This window comes from Herpailurus yagouaroundi, unplaced genomic scaffold, assembly GCF_014898765.1.
Source record: "Herpailurus yagouaroundi ecotype Mexico unplaced genomic scaffold, PumYag 428, whole genome shotgun sequence".
Classification (NCBI taxonomy): Eukaryota; Metazoa; Chordata; class Mammalia; order Carnivora; family Felidae; genus Herpailurus; species Herpailurus yagouaroundi.
This window is the reverse complement of record NW_024412645.1, coordinates 2,339,410-2,356,028: the sequence shown is the minus strand read 5'-3', so window position 1 is coordinate 2,356,028 and position 16,619 is coordinate 2,339,410. Positions and strand designations below refer to the sequence as shown.

At 43.7% G+C, this 16,619-nt stretch overlaps 1 protein-coding gene across 8 annotated transcripts in view; it reads left to right on the top strand.

Annotated features, from left to right (window-relative positions):
- NF2 (NF2, moesin-ezrin-radixin like (MERLIN) tumor suppressor) overlaps nt 1-16,619 on the top strand; it is an 80,789-nt gene that overhangs the window by 12,412 nt on the left and 51,758 nt on the right. For all 8 annotated transcript variants that reach the window (XM_040463918.1, XM_040463915.1, XM_040463917.1 and 5 more), the window contains exon 2: nt 15,564-15,689. In XM_040463918.1, coding sequence (XP_040319852.1) covers nt 15,564-15,689 — 126 coding nt within the window. The remainder of the gene's footprint in view (nt 1-15,563; nt 15,690-16,619) is intronic.

Sequence of the window (16,619 nt, the reverse complement as noted above, 5' to 3'; positions counted from 1 at the left end):
GATTTTACAAAGAAACTTCCTAACTCAACTATTTGTCTATGGTATTATTTTATTTGTTGCAATTGGTGTAAGATACCATTTCAAAACCATTTTGTAAACTTGCCATTGGGCTTAAGTTTTTGGCTGGTAGATGATGTGACTGACAGCCTCTGCTAAATTGCCTCAGTGTCTGGTTTGTCTTTGAATCAAATGTACATTTTCCATAAGTGAATCCTTTTCACTTGCCATGATCTACTTGGAATTCCTTGCCTTTGGCTAAAGATGAAGCTTATTTTGCAACAGTTAAATATTTTCTAGTTGCATATTTAACAAGCTTTGTGGTCAGAATGTTCTTCCCTATATTCAGCCTGATGTCTTCTCTTAATATTTGGTGTGTCCACATGAATAACAATTGGTTAACCCCTCTATTCTGAGGCCTTTTCATGTACTTTGAAAAGTCAGTTATCTAACTTCTTTGAAGTCCACCTCCTTCTCCATCCCCTTTCCTCTGTGCAGCTCAGTTTTGGAGTACCTAATATTTAGGGCATTGGAGCACATAGAAAGATATTTAAGAGGGAAGGTCCCAGATTTCCAGGGTGCTCATAATCGAGTTAGAGAAACAGGATACACATGAAAAGATAATGCAAAGGAGTCTGTCTGTCTATCTGTCTGTCTGTCTGTCTATCTATCAGATGAGGATGTGTTCCTGTTGAGAGAGAGAGAGAAGAAAAACCCTGCAGTGGGGTAAATAGGGGAACAACTGCCCCCAGGGATTGAAGGCAGGTTTGTGTCCACAGATAAAGGGGAAGAGTGTACGGATCAGTGGATGTGACCTTAGCAAAGGCAATAGTATTGTTTTGTTTATTGCAATTGGTATAAGATACAATCCTGTGGTTTTAGGTAGGAGAGATGTGTTTAAATTCCTAGGTTCAGGACAGATATTAGAAGCCTTTGAAGGCCAGATTAAGGAGCTTGTATTCATCAAATGCAGTGGGGGGAGCTTTGAGGTTTTTACTAGGAGAGTGATTTAAAGTGGTCTTAGGGCACCTGGGTGGCTCAGTTGGTTAAGCATCCGACTTCGGCTCAGGTCATGATCTCACTGCTTGTGGGTTCGAGCCCCATGTCAGGCTCTGTGCTGACAGCTCAGAGCCTGAAGCCTGTTTTGGATTCTGTCTCCCTCTCTCTCTGCCCCTCCCCCACTCGCATTCTGTCTCTCTCTCTCAAAAATAAACGAACATTTAAAAAAATAAAAAAATAAATAAAGTGGTCTCCACGCAGAATGATTTGAAGTATTTGGGGGTGGGGTTGGGAAGAGTTTGGAAACAAGGAGCCCGGTTAGAAGACAACCTCTCTGGGCTGGGTGTCACATGGAAACCTGAACTAGCTGGAGCCTGGGACAAAACTAGGCTGAATCCAAAGGCGTGGGCACCAGGAGGATGAGGCCAGGGCTCAGGGTCTTCAGTGACAAAGAGTGAGCAGGAGACCTATTAAGCCCAAGATTCAGGAGGTACTGAAGTCTAGAGCCAGTCCTTAGTTGTCAAGGCCAGCCAAGCAGGAGGCAGTTCTTGGGTGAGACGTGGCCAGCCTTGGGTTCAGGAGGTCAGCTCACTTTCCTGTGTCTGGTCTGGGGCTGTAGTCAGGGTGTTACTTGTATAAAACCAGGGAGAGCCCTGAACTGGTGCTTGAACACCTGGCTTCTAGGCAGAGCTGCTCTGTGTGATCTTGGGCATGTCTCTTCTTTCCCCCAACCCAGGCCTCAGTTCTTAGGGTGAAAAATGAGAGGAAAGAATTTGATTTCAAAGGCCCTCTGCTTTAACATCCTATTTTAGGTGATCTGGGCAGAAGCAGCTCATTGCACACCTCCCCCTTTCATATTTCCTTCTTAGGTAGGAAGCCATCTCAGGATTTGAGCATGTAGGTGTGAGAAAAATCTGCTGGAGGACAGGAACAATATTGCTTAGGGAACAAGAGCTGACATCCCGATAGAAGGGGTGAGTTGGTGTGGGTGAAAGCCCTGCCACTGCCACCTGCTGCCTGAGTGATCTTGAACTCCCTTCTCTAAGCCTCAATTTCCACATCTGTAATATGAGGAGAATAATAGTATTTTACTTACAGGATTGTTTGAAGGCATGAGTGCAGTGGACCTTTATAGACACTTAGCCCAGGGCCTGACTGTAGTAAGCACTTGGTAGACATTAGCTTTTTATGTGATCACGAGTTGGGGGTGTGGGAGTAAAGAGGAAGGGTCCCACGCTGGAGGCACTACAGATTTTCTCCTTTAATCATTTTTATTTTCTTTGAATCTTCTTCAGGTTATCCACACCTTTGTAAATGTAGGCTCTCTCGACTCCAGAATTAGTCTAAATATAATGAGCTTTGTCCTACACCATATTTCTGTTTAAGGATCTCTTTTTTTTTGTAATGTGCTATATGATTGATCTCTTGATGTCCACTGTGATAACAGGATTCTTTTCTGATTTCTGCCATATTTGTTTTCTGTTCTTTTGTCCCCAGTGTGTCATTTTTCTCTGTTCTTTGTTTTTGACGACTTCTCCAATTATTCATGCTAGTTTTGCATTTTGTCCAAGAACATTTTTGGCGCTTGTTTATTTTTAATTTCAGAAGTTAAAGGCATTTGAGGTCTTAAAAACCCAGAGTTGAGTTTTCTCAGAGCTGCTAATCTTTTTAGCCAGCTGGTGATGAGGCTTCTCTGGTTTGTTACAGGATGATGTGTGCCATCCTCCTGTCTTTGCTTTGTCTAATTTAGATTCTAAATCCACATGTTTTAGTACATTTTTAGCACATAAAAATTTATTACCAAACTGGTGCTGACCTCAGGGAAAAAAAAAATCTTTAATCAAATCTTCAGTTACCAGTGCGGAGACTCAAGGTGCTTATCCCAGCCTAGAAATCACTCCGGCCACCACTAGGTGGGGTCAGAGAACATCATTTCTTCTTTTTTTTTTTTTTTAAATTTTTTTTTTTTTTTAACATTTATTTATTTTTGGGACACAGAGAGACAGAGCATGAACGGGGGAGGGGCAGAGAGAGAGGGAGACACAGAATTGGAAACAGGCTCCAGGCTCTGAGCCATCAGCCCAGAGCCCGACGCGGGGCTCGAACTCACGGACCGCGAGATCGTGACCTGGCTGAAGTCGGACGCTTAAACGACTGCGCCACCCAGGCGCCCCAGAGAACATCATTTATAAAGGCATCGGGTCCTTTTTCTCTCCCAGCCCTCAACACTATTTGACTTTTTGCTTCTTTGCAAAAAAAAAAAAAAAAAAAAAAAAAGACTGAGCTTTGGAAAAGTCACAAAAGCTCCCTGTGAATTACATTACTTATGATTTCCCCCATCCACCTTCCCAGTTTCAATCTCCTAGTTTTAGGCGTTTTGATAATTTGACTTTCAGATAAAACTTAAACTGAAGCCCAGAGTAATTACTGAACTTATCTGAACTGATCTGGAGTTTTAAATTCAGCAACAGTGTCTTTATCTAGTGTCCTACTCATATTGACTGGAGATTAAATCAGTCTCATAAATATGTTAAAGAAGTCTTCAACCCACAGTTGTCCTCATCCACCTGCAGACATTTTTACCAGCCCTGTATGCTCCTACGTATACCTTCCAGTGTTGTTAAATCAGTGTCCTAATCACTGACCACTGTGACAGGTCAAGCTAGAAACAGAACCCGAATGTTTACAATTTCTTTCTAGGCTAGAATTGGGGTTCTCCATGAGCTCATTTGCACGGATGGATTATGCTCCAGCTGTTTTGCCAGGAGCTTTTTTGAAAGAGTGTGCTTTTAAATACAAACTGTAATTTTTGTGATATCCTGGGGCAGGAGGAGTTAATCGGCTGGATAATACTTAGTCATGGGTTGTGTTTCGGTCTTCTAGTTTGTTTGTTTGTTTTTTGATATTTATTTATTTATTTTGAGAGACAGCGCGCACATGAGCAAATGTGGGGGAGGGGCAGAGAGAGAAAGAGAGAAAGAGAAACCCAAGCGAGCTCCATGCGGTGAGTGCAGAGCCCAATGTGGGGCTTGAACCCACAAACTGTGAGATCATGACCTGAGCTGAATTCAAGAGTCAGATGCTTAACTGACTGAGCCACCCAGGCATCCCTCAGTCTACTAGTTTTATCTCATGTTTAGACATTTAAAATTTTGCTCTGTGTCTACCTGCACCAAGTGTTTCCTGTTTGTAGCTCTCTGCAGAATTATTATTCTCAGTATTTCAGCATTTTGTGATTATTGACAATTGCTGCGTATCAACAGTGTGCTAGGTGCTAAAAAAGTTATTTTTCAGTAACATTACAATGACCATTTTTGTTACATTAGAGAGTTTATTATTAATACAGCTCTTGATTATTAGGAGTAAGGAGCACAGTAGCAATGGCAAACCCTGAGTAAGGAGAAAGAATGTAGAAAGCACACATAAATTAAATGTTAAGTGTCATTTACATCCTGAAAATGATTTTAAGATATAGAATGGAATGTTAAAGGATTAAAAGAAAATTATTATAACAGTGGAAAAAGTGCTACATGGCTTATACAAAACCATCTCAAGCTCATAGACTCAGAGGGTGTTAATCCTCAAAGACCACTTGATGATTGTGGAAGCTGAGACCCAAAGAGGTTAAGTGACTTTCCCAACACAGCAGGTTTGGGTGTTTTATAGCTATTTGACAAGGCTATGATTGCTCTCATGTTGTGAGCTAAATTCCAAAGATAGAGATTGTCTCCTTTACTTTTGGGGGACTGTATTGCTTTTATAGCACCATAACTGTATTGTTTCTTTTTGCTCTGTCAGCTGACTTTGAAATGCCTCATCTTTTTTCATAGCATCATAAAATCGGGACCTTGCACAGAGGTCATAGGAGATTGACAGAGGAAGAAACTGAGGCCCAGTGGAGTTGCATGGCTCACTCAAGGTTATATATAGGCTTGTGTATGGTAGAGGTAGAGTTTAGGATACAGATCCCTTCTCTGGGTTCACTGCTGCTCCCATACCCTCTTTCCACTGTAGCGGGAAACATGCCAGAAGCTACAAACATAAGGACTTTTTTCCCCCAGAAAACTATAATTCACTTAGTTTTGAAAGACTTAGAGTTTAAAACCTCCATTTTGTGGCTTCCCAAGGTGCTGTGATTTGTTTCTTAGTAGTTTCTTTTGTTCTATGGAAATTTTTCTTGGTTGGCTCTCCAAGATTTGGATTTCTTTGCCAAGGTATTTTTAGAGAAAAGAAATCAGTGTGTCACCAAAGGGGGAAAATGTATACCTTAAGGCCCAATTATGCAATTAGAATTTTAATAAGGAGTATCATAAATCCTTGCTTCATTGCAATCATTACTTAGAGAAGACTGTTCTACTCAGAAGCCTCATCTACTTATCATCATCATTATCATCAACATCATCAGCCAACCACAAGCACTTATGGAGTGGCCACAGGTTATGCAGTACTTGCTTGTGTTCTGGGAGACTTACAGCATGGTGTGTGTGTGTGTGTGTCTGTGTGTGTGTGTGTGGTGTGCATAGTAAACCTTGCCTTCAAGGAGTTTGTGATCTGTAAGACTGGAGGAAAGACAGGGATCTTGGAGAAAGACAAACACCTCATTTTCCCCGTGTATATAAAGTACATACTGACTCATGTACCTGGCGTTGTATGGGGGAAGGGGACAATGGTGAGATAAAGGAATGGACCTTAGTAAGGTCTGGTTCTGGATAAATGGAAGCAATAGGTTTGCTGACTTGGGAGGGCACAGGCTGGGTTGTAACAGGCAGGGTAATTAGTTGGAGAGAGGAAGTAATTGGTGGAGGGCCTTTAAACCATGAAACTTTTTTTTAAAGGTTTATTTATTTTTGAGAGAGAGACAGAGATTGAGAGCACAAGTGGGGAAGGGGCAAAGAAAGAGAAGGAAAAAGAGAATCCCAGGCAGGCTCCATACTGCCAGTGCAGAGCCCGATGCAGAGCTCGAACCCACGAACCATGAGGTCATGGTCTGAGCCGAAGTCAGACGCTTAACCAACTGATCCACCCAGGCATCCCTTGAAACCATTAATTTAAATATATTTGGCATACTAACAGATGATTGGGGGATTAGGAGAGGAAAATTACTGGCTGCGGTTGATTATGGCAGAAACTGACAGGCAAGAGATTGGAGGTGGTCTTTTTTGCAAAGAGGTTTTTGCCCAGATTTAGATGAGAAATATAGGGGTTGTGTTTGGTAGAACAGATAAGTTGATCTCTTTTTTGGAGTGTTCCCTTTTCTCTTATGTTTCCCTTGTGTTGGGAAATAATGGCTGATTAGGTGTGAGGTGTCCTTTAATCATGACAGGAAACGGCTCAATAGTTTTGCAATTTCGGTTCATGAGACACAAGAGCCCACTTCTGTGGTGTGATGGATGATACCACACCTTGAGTCTGGGCACGTCAGTTTTACACCTGCATTACTATACTTGTTTATCCTCTTTGATTAACCAGAATAGATTAAAAAAAATTTTTTTTTGATGTTTGTTTATTTTTGAGAGAGAGAGAGACAGAGTGCAAGCGGGGGAGGGACAGAGATAGGGAGACGCGGACTCCATAGCAGGCTGAGCTGCCAGCACAGAGCCCTATGCAGGGCTCAAACCCACAAACCATGAGATCACAACCTGAGCCGAAGTTGGACACTTAACCACCTGAGCCTCCCAGACACCCCAACCAGAATAGATTTTAATGGAGCCCATTATTCACTTACTGCACAGCAAAACCATTGTTACCACTTTTTCCATTGTGTTTATCTTGTAAATGGAAGTATTTGGTATCTATTTTTTTTTCAAAATGGACAAATAGAAGTTATATTTAGATTAGCATCTTAAATTTTTTAGACTTTTTAAAAAATAAATGTGTATTTATTTTGAGAGAAAACTAGAGCGTGTGCCTGCACATGCATGACCATGAGAGGGGCAGACAGTGAGGGGAGAGAGAATCCCAAGCAGGCACCATGCTGTCACTGCAGAGGCCAACGTGGGGCTCTGTCTCACCAACCTTGAGATCATGACCTAAGCCAAAATCAAGAGTTAGACGCTTTACCAACTGAGCCACCCAGGCGTCCCTCTAGACTTACAAACTGGTTCTTGTAGGCCAGCGATGACGGCAGAAGTCAGTTAGGGGTAAATGTTAAAAGAGATGAAATCACAGTTATCCTTGGTTTTCCATTTCTGAAATAGTGGTAAACACATGGTCCATGTCCTGAGCCTGGGGAGGCACAGTTCCTTCATTGCTCTATCTGTAAGGGGGCTAACCTTTTGACAGTTTTTATGGCAAATACTAGGGCAGCTTGTGAGTTAAACCCTAATAAGCAAATGCTGGGTTTGTCACTTCTCTTTCATCTTCTGGAAGAGACAGCTAATCAAATAACATGCCTTGTGCGGCTAGTCCCCCAGACCTCTATGAAATGGAATGTTGTTTTCCCTGGTTGCTTTTTCCAGGTTTGAGTCTTCTTTATAAAGCCAAAGTTTCTCTGTTGTCTTAATTCTTCAACACTTCACAGATGGTGGCCAAATTCAGTTCTCTTTCTTTAAGAAAGTTGTCATCTTCTAACTGTGGCCGTTCCCCATCATGCAGCTGGTTTCCTACTGACCCTCCCCGGGTTTATCAGTGAGTAAGTGTGATTGTTGGTGGCTGCATGACCCAGAGAAAGCAGTGGGAGAAATGCAATGTGAAGTGTCGAAAGTAAAAAACAAATGGTAGTTTTAGGGTTGTGAGTCTAAACCTGGCCAAGGGATGCTATTCATAACATTTCCCCAGTTAATAGACCCCAATCAGCGCTGTAGGTTATTGGTGCCAGTTGCTTCCTACAACAGAGAAGTGCTATGTTCCTGCGGTGGAGGGTGAGTGCTTAGTGCTATTTACTTAAAACATTCTAGGTTGATAAATTACAAGCACTTCACTTTGGGTAAAGCTCATAAATCCCGCCCCTACGAAAAATAACAAGCTGACAGCACTTAGTCCCGTTTATAAAGTTCATACGCATCTATCTTTGATGCAGGCACAAGTATATATCTATGAAATAGCACTGCAGCCTGTTAAAGTAATGGGAGAGCACAGCCACAGAGCGAGCAGCATTGTCCTTCCAGGCTCACTACCATCAGCCCCTCTGCTTGAAGGGCACCTCGAGGACAAGGCTTGGAGAGCAGGAGCTTGCACACCATGGAGTCCAGATTTGTGCTTCTTTCTGCCTTCTCCCTGCAGATCACCTCTCTCACTCCGGCCGCCTCCCTTTTCCTGTCTGCAAAATGATCGTCTGCCTGTCAGCGTCCCTGCTCTTCATTAGGCCGAGATGAGGCACAGAGCTGTGCCGATGTGTGGGGAGCAGTTTGAACACTTAGGCCAGGTGGAGAGACATGGGCCTCAGTGAACACTAAAGCATCTGTTCTGGAAAAAGGACAGACCCTAACAAAAAGACCTTTAAGTAGTGTAAGGGCAAAGCCTGGAAGGCTTATGTGCTATCAGGTATCAGAAAAGGAAATATTTTAATAAAAAAATAAATATGAGACTCATCCCACTAGCTGTGGGATCTTCTTAGAGATCTGGCAGGTGTCATTATGGGATGCATGGCTGTTTGGAACCTGTGACTGAGCAACCTGCTTCCTAATCAACTTGTGGAGAGTCCGAAGTGTCACATGCATCGGGCGGAAGCTGCCTATTCAGTACCGCATTGAACATTCAGTACTGCAGATAGTGTAATTATGCTGCTTGTCAGATACTAGAAAAGTGCAAAGAACATTCCTTCATTTTGCAACAGCTTGGACCCAAGTGGCAGACATGCTGTTCCCTCTGGCCGGCATGACCTCCCTTTCTTCAGCCCCTTCACCAGAGTATCAACTACTGCCTGGCTTCCAAGACCCAGCTCAGACCATGTCTCCTCAGGGAAGCCCCTCACCCCAGGCCCCCAGGCCCGAGCTGTGTTTCCACAGCACCGTGGTCTGTTCGCATTTACCAGGTTGCATTTTTGTTATCTGTTTACTTACCTGTCTTCCCTGTCAGACATGAATGGGGACGTGTCTTGTCCTGAATTCATCATTTATCTCTTCTGCCGAACATAATGACTAGGATGTAATGGGTGCTCAATAAGTGTTTGTCAAATGAGTGATAGCATGGTTAGCTCGATGAGAATTGATGGTGCCCTTTCTGATCTGTCATCCATCATCCATGGAGTGAAACAGGACCAGGAGGCTTTGCATGGCACCACTTGAGAATGTAAGGAGAGGAGGTGGGATTAGAATGAATAATGACCACCCTTTATTGAGTATTTACCATGAGCTGGGCACTATATTTACTAAAGTATTTAGGCTTTTAAAATATATTAATGTACTTAATCCTTAGATTAATCTGCTAAGACAGGGTCTGTTTATTATCCCCATTGCGAAGCACAAGGAAGTTCAATAACCTGCCCGAGGTCACACAGTGACAGCATGGAGATTCATACTGATGTTAGACAGCTATCTATCTGTGCCTCTTAGACTGGTTCCTGGAAAGAATTAAGCCCTAATGTACAGAGGCATCCATCTTAGGTAATGATTCGACTTCTGTATATCTGGAATGATACACGGTTATGTTTTCTCCTTGGGGAAAAGGGAGAAGACAGTCACCCGGATAACTTTTTGGGTTCTGTGGTTAAAGTGAGAGAAGTGGAGTTAGTTGACAAAGAATTGGTGTTAGGTGGCAGTTTGGGTCCTTGCAGAAGCACAGCAGTATTCTCCAGTCAAACTGAACTACAGTGCTTTCATTTCCTACCAGGACCATCTAAGCTTTTTTGCCTCTAGACCTTTACATATGCTGTTCCCTGTGCTTGGATCACACTACCCTGTTCACTGTTTCTTCCTCAAGCCCAGTCTTCACTTGGCTCCCCTCTCCCACCATGAGAGTTAATTTAGATGCCATTCTTCCCTGCCCTCGAAGTCAGTGTCCCTTCCTGGGGGTCCCTATTGTGGCACTCACAAGTGTTGTAGTGCTAGAAACCACGCTTGGAGTTGATTATTGTGTGTAGGGTGAGGGAGGTGACTGGCTCATGTCCTAAGCTCATTTTGTAAGAGCAGAGACTGTCTCTTTTGTTCCTTATTATCTTCTGTACCTTGAGTGGTGCTTGGACACAAGGTGTGTTCATGAAATATTTGTTGGAGGAGTGGATGCGTGGCAGCTAATTTTGCTTTACGTTTTTGAACCTTGTTTTGTTTTGTTTTTAATATTTATTCATTTTGAGAGAGAGGGAGAGAATGAGCTGGGGAGGAGCGGGGGTGGGGTGGGGAAGAATCCCAAGCAGGCTCTGTGCTTGTCAGTACAGAGTCCAGCGTGGGGCTTGATCTCATGAACCATGAGATCATGACCTGAGGTGAAATCAAGAGCCAGATGTTTAACCGACTGAGACACCCACGTGCCCCGAGCCTTGGGTTTTTGAAGTAGGCGAGTCTTCTGTTTGACACCATTGTTTACTGTATCTTTTTAAAATTTTTATTGTTTTTTTTAATGTTTGTTTATTTTTGAGAGAGAGACAGAGACAGAGTGGGGGAGGGGCAGGGAGCGAGGGAGACACAGAATCCAAAGCAGGCTCCAGGCTCCGAGCTTGTCAGTACAGAGCCCAACATGGGGCTTGAACTCACGAATCGTGAGATCAGGACCTGAGCCAAAGTCAGAAGCTTAACTGACTTGAGCCACCCAGGTGCCCCGTTTGCTGTGTCCTTTTTTTTTTTTTTTTTAATTTTTTTAATGTTTATTTACTTTTGAGAGAGAGAGAGAGTGTGAATGGGGAAGGGTCAGAGAGGGAGGGAGACACAGAATCCGAAGCAGGCTCCAGGCTCCGAGCTGTCAGCCCAGAGCCCGATGTGGGGCTCGAACTCACAAGCCGTCAGATCATGACCTGAGCCGAAGTCAGATGCCCCACTGACCGAGCCACCCAGGTGCCCCTGCTGTGTCTTTTATGTACAAAGTCGACTGGGCACTGGGGGCAACAGAGAGATGACTGATGTCACTATTGCTCTGAGGCACCTCCAATCTTAGGAGACACTCAGATGTGCAGATCACGTCACAGCATCAGCACAATGCAGTGGATCACTGATAAAACTGTAAAAAGGGACACGGTCACATTCTGGTGAGTCATCTGGCGCCAAGGAAGCCCATTCACAACCCAAGACCTCCTTTTACAGAGTGTCATGGGAATCACCTGGAACAACTGTGACCAGTGGTTCTTGTTTGTAAAGAAGTAGAAACCCAGGGCTTCTGGGTGGCTTAGTTGGTTAAGCATCCAACTACTGATTTTAGCTCAGGTCATAATCTTACATTTCACGGGTTCAACCAAGCTTTGCGTCAGGCTCTGTGCTGACCGTAGGGGGACTGCTTGGGATTCTCTCTCTCCTTCTCTTTCTGCTCCTCCCCTGCTTGCATGCTCACACACTCTTCTCTCTTTCTCAAAGTAAGTAAAATAAAAGAAACCCAAATTAAGAGGACTAAACAAGTCTGCATACACTTAGGGAAGGGCTGTTGAAAAGTGGAACCTCATGTAGGTACACAACGTGTTGGAGGTTAGATTGAACCCAAAAGAAAAACCTTTTCTTCTTCTTTTTTTAACGAAATGTTTATTTATTTTTGAGGTGGGGGGTAGGGCAGAGAGAGAAGAGAGAGAATCCTGAGCAGGCTTCCACTGTCAGCACAGAGTCTGATGTGGGGCTCGAACTCTGGAACCATGAGATCATGACCTGAGCCGAAATCAGGAGTCAGAGGTTTAACTGACTGAGCTACCCAGGCACCTCCAAAAGAAAAACTTCTTAATTACTTTATGATAGAACATTTGATTTTATAAATAGAGCTAATAAATTGAGTTCAAAAATATTTATTAATTTTTGAGAGAGAAAGAGAGCATGCATATGCGTGAGCTGGGGAGGGACAGAGAGAGAGGGGGGGACAGAGGATCTGAAGAGGGCCCTGTGCTGACAGCAGTGAGGCTGATGCAGGGCTTAAACTCACAAACCATGAAATCATGACCTGAGCCGAAGTTGGACGTTTAACCCTCCGAACCACCCAGGTGCCCCTGAGCTAATAAGACTTTAAATCAAATGTATTTAGGACATCTCTACCTGGTTTTCTCTGACATGGTAACTTATCCTAACAGTTGTTCACCTATTCCCTCTGAAACATGCTGCTCCTCCTGTATGCCATCTCTCCTCTAGTGGAACCACCTGCTGTTCAAGCCAGAAATGCAGGTGTCCCTCTTCATTCTTGATCCCTCAGTCCCTACCAGCACTCAGGTGCCAGCTCTGGGACTGCCTTCTTTCCAATTCTCAGGCTGTCTTCTCTCCCTCCCACTGCCTTAATCAAGGCGGGAGTTGGCCTCCTTTCTGCCCTTCTTGATTCTAGGCTCCTTTCCTCCAACTTATTGTCCGCCCTGTTGATGGAGTGCATTCTGGAATGCTGATCTGATCCCATTACTCCTCTGCCCAAGAGCCTTCAGTGACTCCCAAGAGGAGCCACCTGGCCCCACATGGCGCCCCATTCTCACCACGCCCCCTCTTGAGTTCAGGCTGTCTAGCTCTACCAGATGACTTGCATTTCACTGAGATTATCATGATTTTCTCTTTAAGAATTCTTTCTCTCTTTCGTCTAACCCTCATTTGTTCTCTAAAGCCTTTTCTGACTTAGGTTCTTGCTTGTGTCTCCCATAGGGCCCATGCATCCACCATTTTGCGTCCTCAGTGTCTGGCATTTCTGGGCATATAGGATGTGCTCTGTAGTGCTTGTTCAAAGAATGAGCTGTAGCAGAGGCTTTAATTCACACTGAGCTGTAAAGGAGCAATATCTGGCTCTTCCCAAGAATGGGTTTGGTTTCAGGGCGGGAGAAGAGTGTTAAGACACGTTTCTTACTGGAAAAGGTGGTTGGGGAGTGCTGGTGGAAGGCAAGACAAATGGAAAGGCTCCTAGCAGGAAAAGAGGCCGTTGAGAAGCTGAGGGGGTTGCCTACCTTAGATCGCCAGGAAAAAGGCCAGTGTCTGCTTCAGAAGGCTGCTAAAGAATCTGTGACTCGGTTTCCTTATTTATACTTAAAGGGGAGGGGTCTACAGTAGCTAATGACTCCGGCTCACATCCAACACTGACATTCTGTGATCCTTAGAGTCAAAGTTAAGAATCTAAATAAGACACTGTGAATTGGTGTGAGATTTTTCCCCCCTTTTCTCCTCACTTTTTTGCAAGCTTCCTGGAAACAAAGACGTCTGTTTGCATTCAACAGGGGTCGTTTTGCATTTTAAAAACAAAGAAGTAGAAAGGAATGCAGGAAAACTGCTTTAATATGATACTATGTTTGAGAATTTAAACTCCACCCCCTCTCCCCCCAGTCAAGAAATTCACTATTCTCAGCTTTGGTTGAGATGTGCTGCACGTCCCACTTGCGCCCGGGTCCTCCGTGGCAGAGCCCGGCCCCTCCGTGGCTGTGAGTTATGGCAGCCTGGGAATCCATACTGTGATCTTCCTGGCCCTTGGGTGTTCAACTTCTCCAAGTTAATGTCTGTTCTTTAGCCTTACATTATCTCCTAGAAAGGTAGTCATTTATAATTTATATACTATGTACCGGCTTAAAATAGAGACAAGAGGATAATCAGCATCCCGAAGCTCCTAGTTTTCCAAAATAACATTTCTTCAGTGAAGTCTGCCTGTAGGAATTAAAACCTGCCTTGAATTAAAAAATCCTTTGTGCTGTTGTCAGACTGGGGAATGGGTGTGCCCACAAGCGTTTAGCAAGCCTTGCAGAAGGGGAAGGCCATCATTTTTTTTTTTTTAAATAAAACTTGTCATTTTATTTTATTCTACTCAAAATAATTTCTAAAGACCTCATCCTTTGTAGTGTTACAGAGGTCTCACTAAAGTCACAGAGAGGAGATGGGGCAGAGCTAGAAGGACATGCAGGAGAAGTGGCCCCCGTGAAGGACAAAAGCCATTTCATACCTCAGCCACTTGTCTGCTGCGGTTTTGGTGCCCTTCCATCTGGGTCGCTACTTTGCTCTTTGACTGTAAACACGGAGAATGGATGGGCTTTCCTGCTGAGTACCTCCCAGAGAACACACTGTTCATTCATATATATTAAAAATAGAAGACCTACTTGAAAAATGCTCTGTACAATCAGGTTTTAGCAAGAGCCAATCAGATATTAGAGGTCTAACTTATTTTTTTCCTTCTTGCTTTTATAACCTGTCTTTAAACCCTAACTTTTTCTCCCATTCCTTTTCGTTATGCATCTTCCATGTGCCAGGACATTGGGAGAAGATTTCTAATGAGGGCTGGAGAAGGACAGATGCTTCTGCAGTCCAGTGGTCTTGTCCTTCGGGTGTCTGGCGACTTTGCATTTGAATCCCAAGATTATTCTTACTGTGACCTCCATGTCTGTGATGTGTCTCGTGTGCTCACAACTGTCCCTGTTGTACAGTTGAATGTCCACCTGATACCTGGGGGCCAGCAGGGGTGGGGCTTGGGGGCAAGCAGCGGCTGAGGGGCTTGTAAGGGAACACCCTGGGTGATTTAACTTGGAAGCCACAAGGTGGCAACATTTACCAAGCGTCTGGGCATTTTTTCCCCTATTAAGATGTTGAACTTGCTTTTCCATTTTCTGAGATTGAAAAGCTGAGAAAAGGGTTTAGCAGCCATTGCTTTAGGTCCTTTTGAAAGTGAAGCTGTAGGTTAAGCATGCTGCAGTTTATTGGTGTCTGTTCATTCCCTGGGTTTAGATACCGAGAATTTGAAATTGCTCCGTGTGACCGTGGGTGAGTCACCTCTCCTTTGGCCTCAGTTATGCATCGGAATAGGAAGGATGTGTAGTTGGGCTGACTGTACGTGATTTATGGCTTGGGTTTTAACTTCCTCCCCTGTATTGCTTTAAAAAAAAAAAAAACTTTCAGTAAAACTAGTCTTTATAAAACAAAAACAAGAAAACACTAGCTTTTTATCAAAGGACACTGTCATGATTAAAAAAAAAAAAAACCAACGACTGTGGCTTCCGACTTCAGCTCAGGTCATGATCTCATCATTTGTGAGTTCGAGCCCTGCATTGGGCTCTGTGCGGACAGCTCAGAGCCTGGAACCCCTTTTGGATTCTGGGTCTCCTCCCACCCCCACCCCACCCCTCAAAAATAAATAAACATTAAAAAATTTTTCTTTAAATCAATGACAAAGTCTCAAAGAAATCAATGTCCCTAGAAGCTAGCCATCTCTCTGGGTTAACTCAAGAGGCTAGACTCTCCTAAATGAGGATGCTTATTTACCAGCTCTCCTAAATTAGCAGCTTTGGGGATATTAAGATCTGTAAGGAACTGTCCAAGGGAGGTATTGTGTATGCTTTGCAGTGATTAAGCCATTAAGCTCTAATTGGTATTTTCCCACTCATGGTTTTGTGTAGGAAGCTTTAAAATTATTTAGGAATTCTGTGCTCATCAGCCATCTTAGTGCCATCCCCACATTTTGGCACCTGAGAGTAGGGAGTACAGAGAAAAGGTTTTTGTTCAAGTGGATTATGACTTTTTGCTCACGCTGCCCTTCCTTATTGGTCTGTTATATTGCAGATGAAGTGGAAAGGGAAGGACCTCTTTGATTTGGTGTGCCGGACCCTGGGGCTTCGGGAAACTTGGTTCTTTGGACTGCAGTACACAATCAAGGACACCGTGGCCTGGCTCAAAATGGACAAGAAGGTTGGGCTGGAACTTGATGAAACCAGTGAGGCTGGTGTGTGCTCTGGTTTTTCCCTGAGCATGTGCCTAGCTTCTTTACTCATCATGGGGCATTATGGATGCACAGTAGAGAAAGGGGCAAGTCCTGAGTAAGTCATGTAGAAAACAGGTTCTGGAGATGCCACAGGCTTTCTGCCCCTCACACGCTCTCCTAGGTGAGCAGAACCAACGAGCGTAAAACTGTTGCCATCCCTGGCTTCTTTATTCATTGTCACCAGGCTCATTGCTTCTGGCTTTATGCTATTCAACTTACTGAACCACTAGTCAGGCTTTATGAATAAAAATTACTATTATATTATTATGCCCCCCCCCTTTTTTTTTTTTTTTTTAAATACAGGTTATGTCTTTGAAAGATTTGCTTGGGACTCATGTTCTTTAGGGAATGTTTTTAAGTCTTTTCAAGAAACACTGTGGCCCAACTCAATTTCATCATTAACACGATCTAAAGAATAAAGAGTGCCCTGGTCCCTGTGGTGAAGACAGAATGACCGTTTTGTCTTAAGTCTTTATGATTCTCTGGGGCTTCTGAGGCCTGGATGACAAGTTGGGGCTCCCGGCAGTTCTAATGTGGCTTAGAAATGGATATTGCCTAGGGAAACTGCCTTCTGCGTGGATTCACATGTGCACACAAAGCCACACTTACCTACTTACCTGCCTATCTAACCATGAAGACATTTGGGAACGGGGCCATCTGCTTTTGTTAGTAACTCCTAAAAGACCCCTAGATCTCAAAATAAGTCAATGTCTAATTCTTACTCCAAATGGTACCCCTTGCAATTGATTTTATCATCTGCTGCATGGCATGATAAACAATGAACGCCTCCTGTTTTTTACAAGTTTGACTCTAAGCTCAAGTGTTCAAATTGTGTTTCCATATGTACACAGTAATCT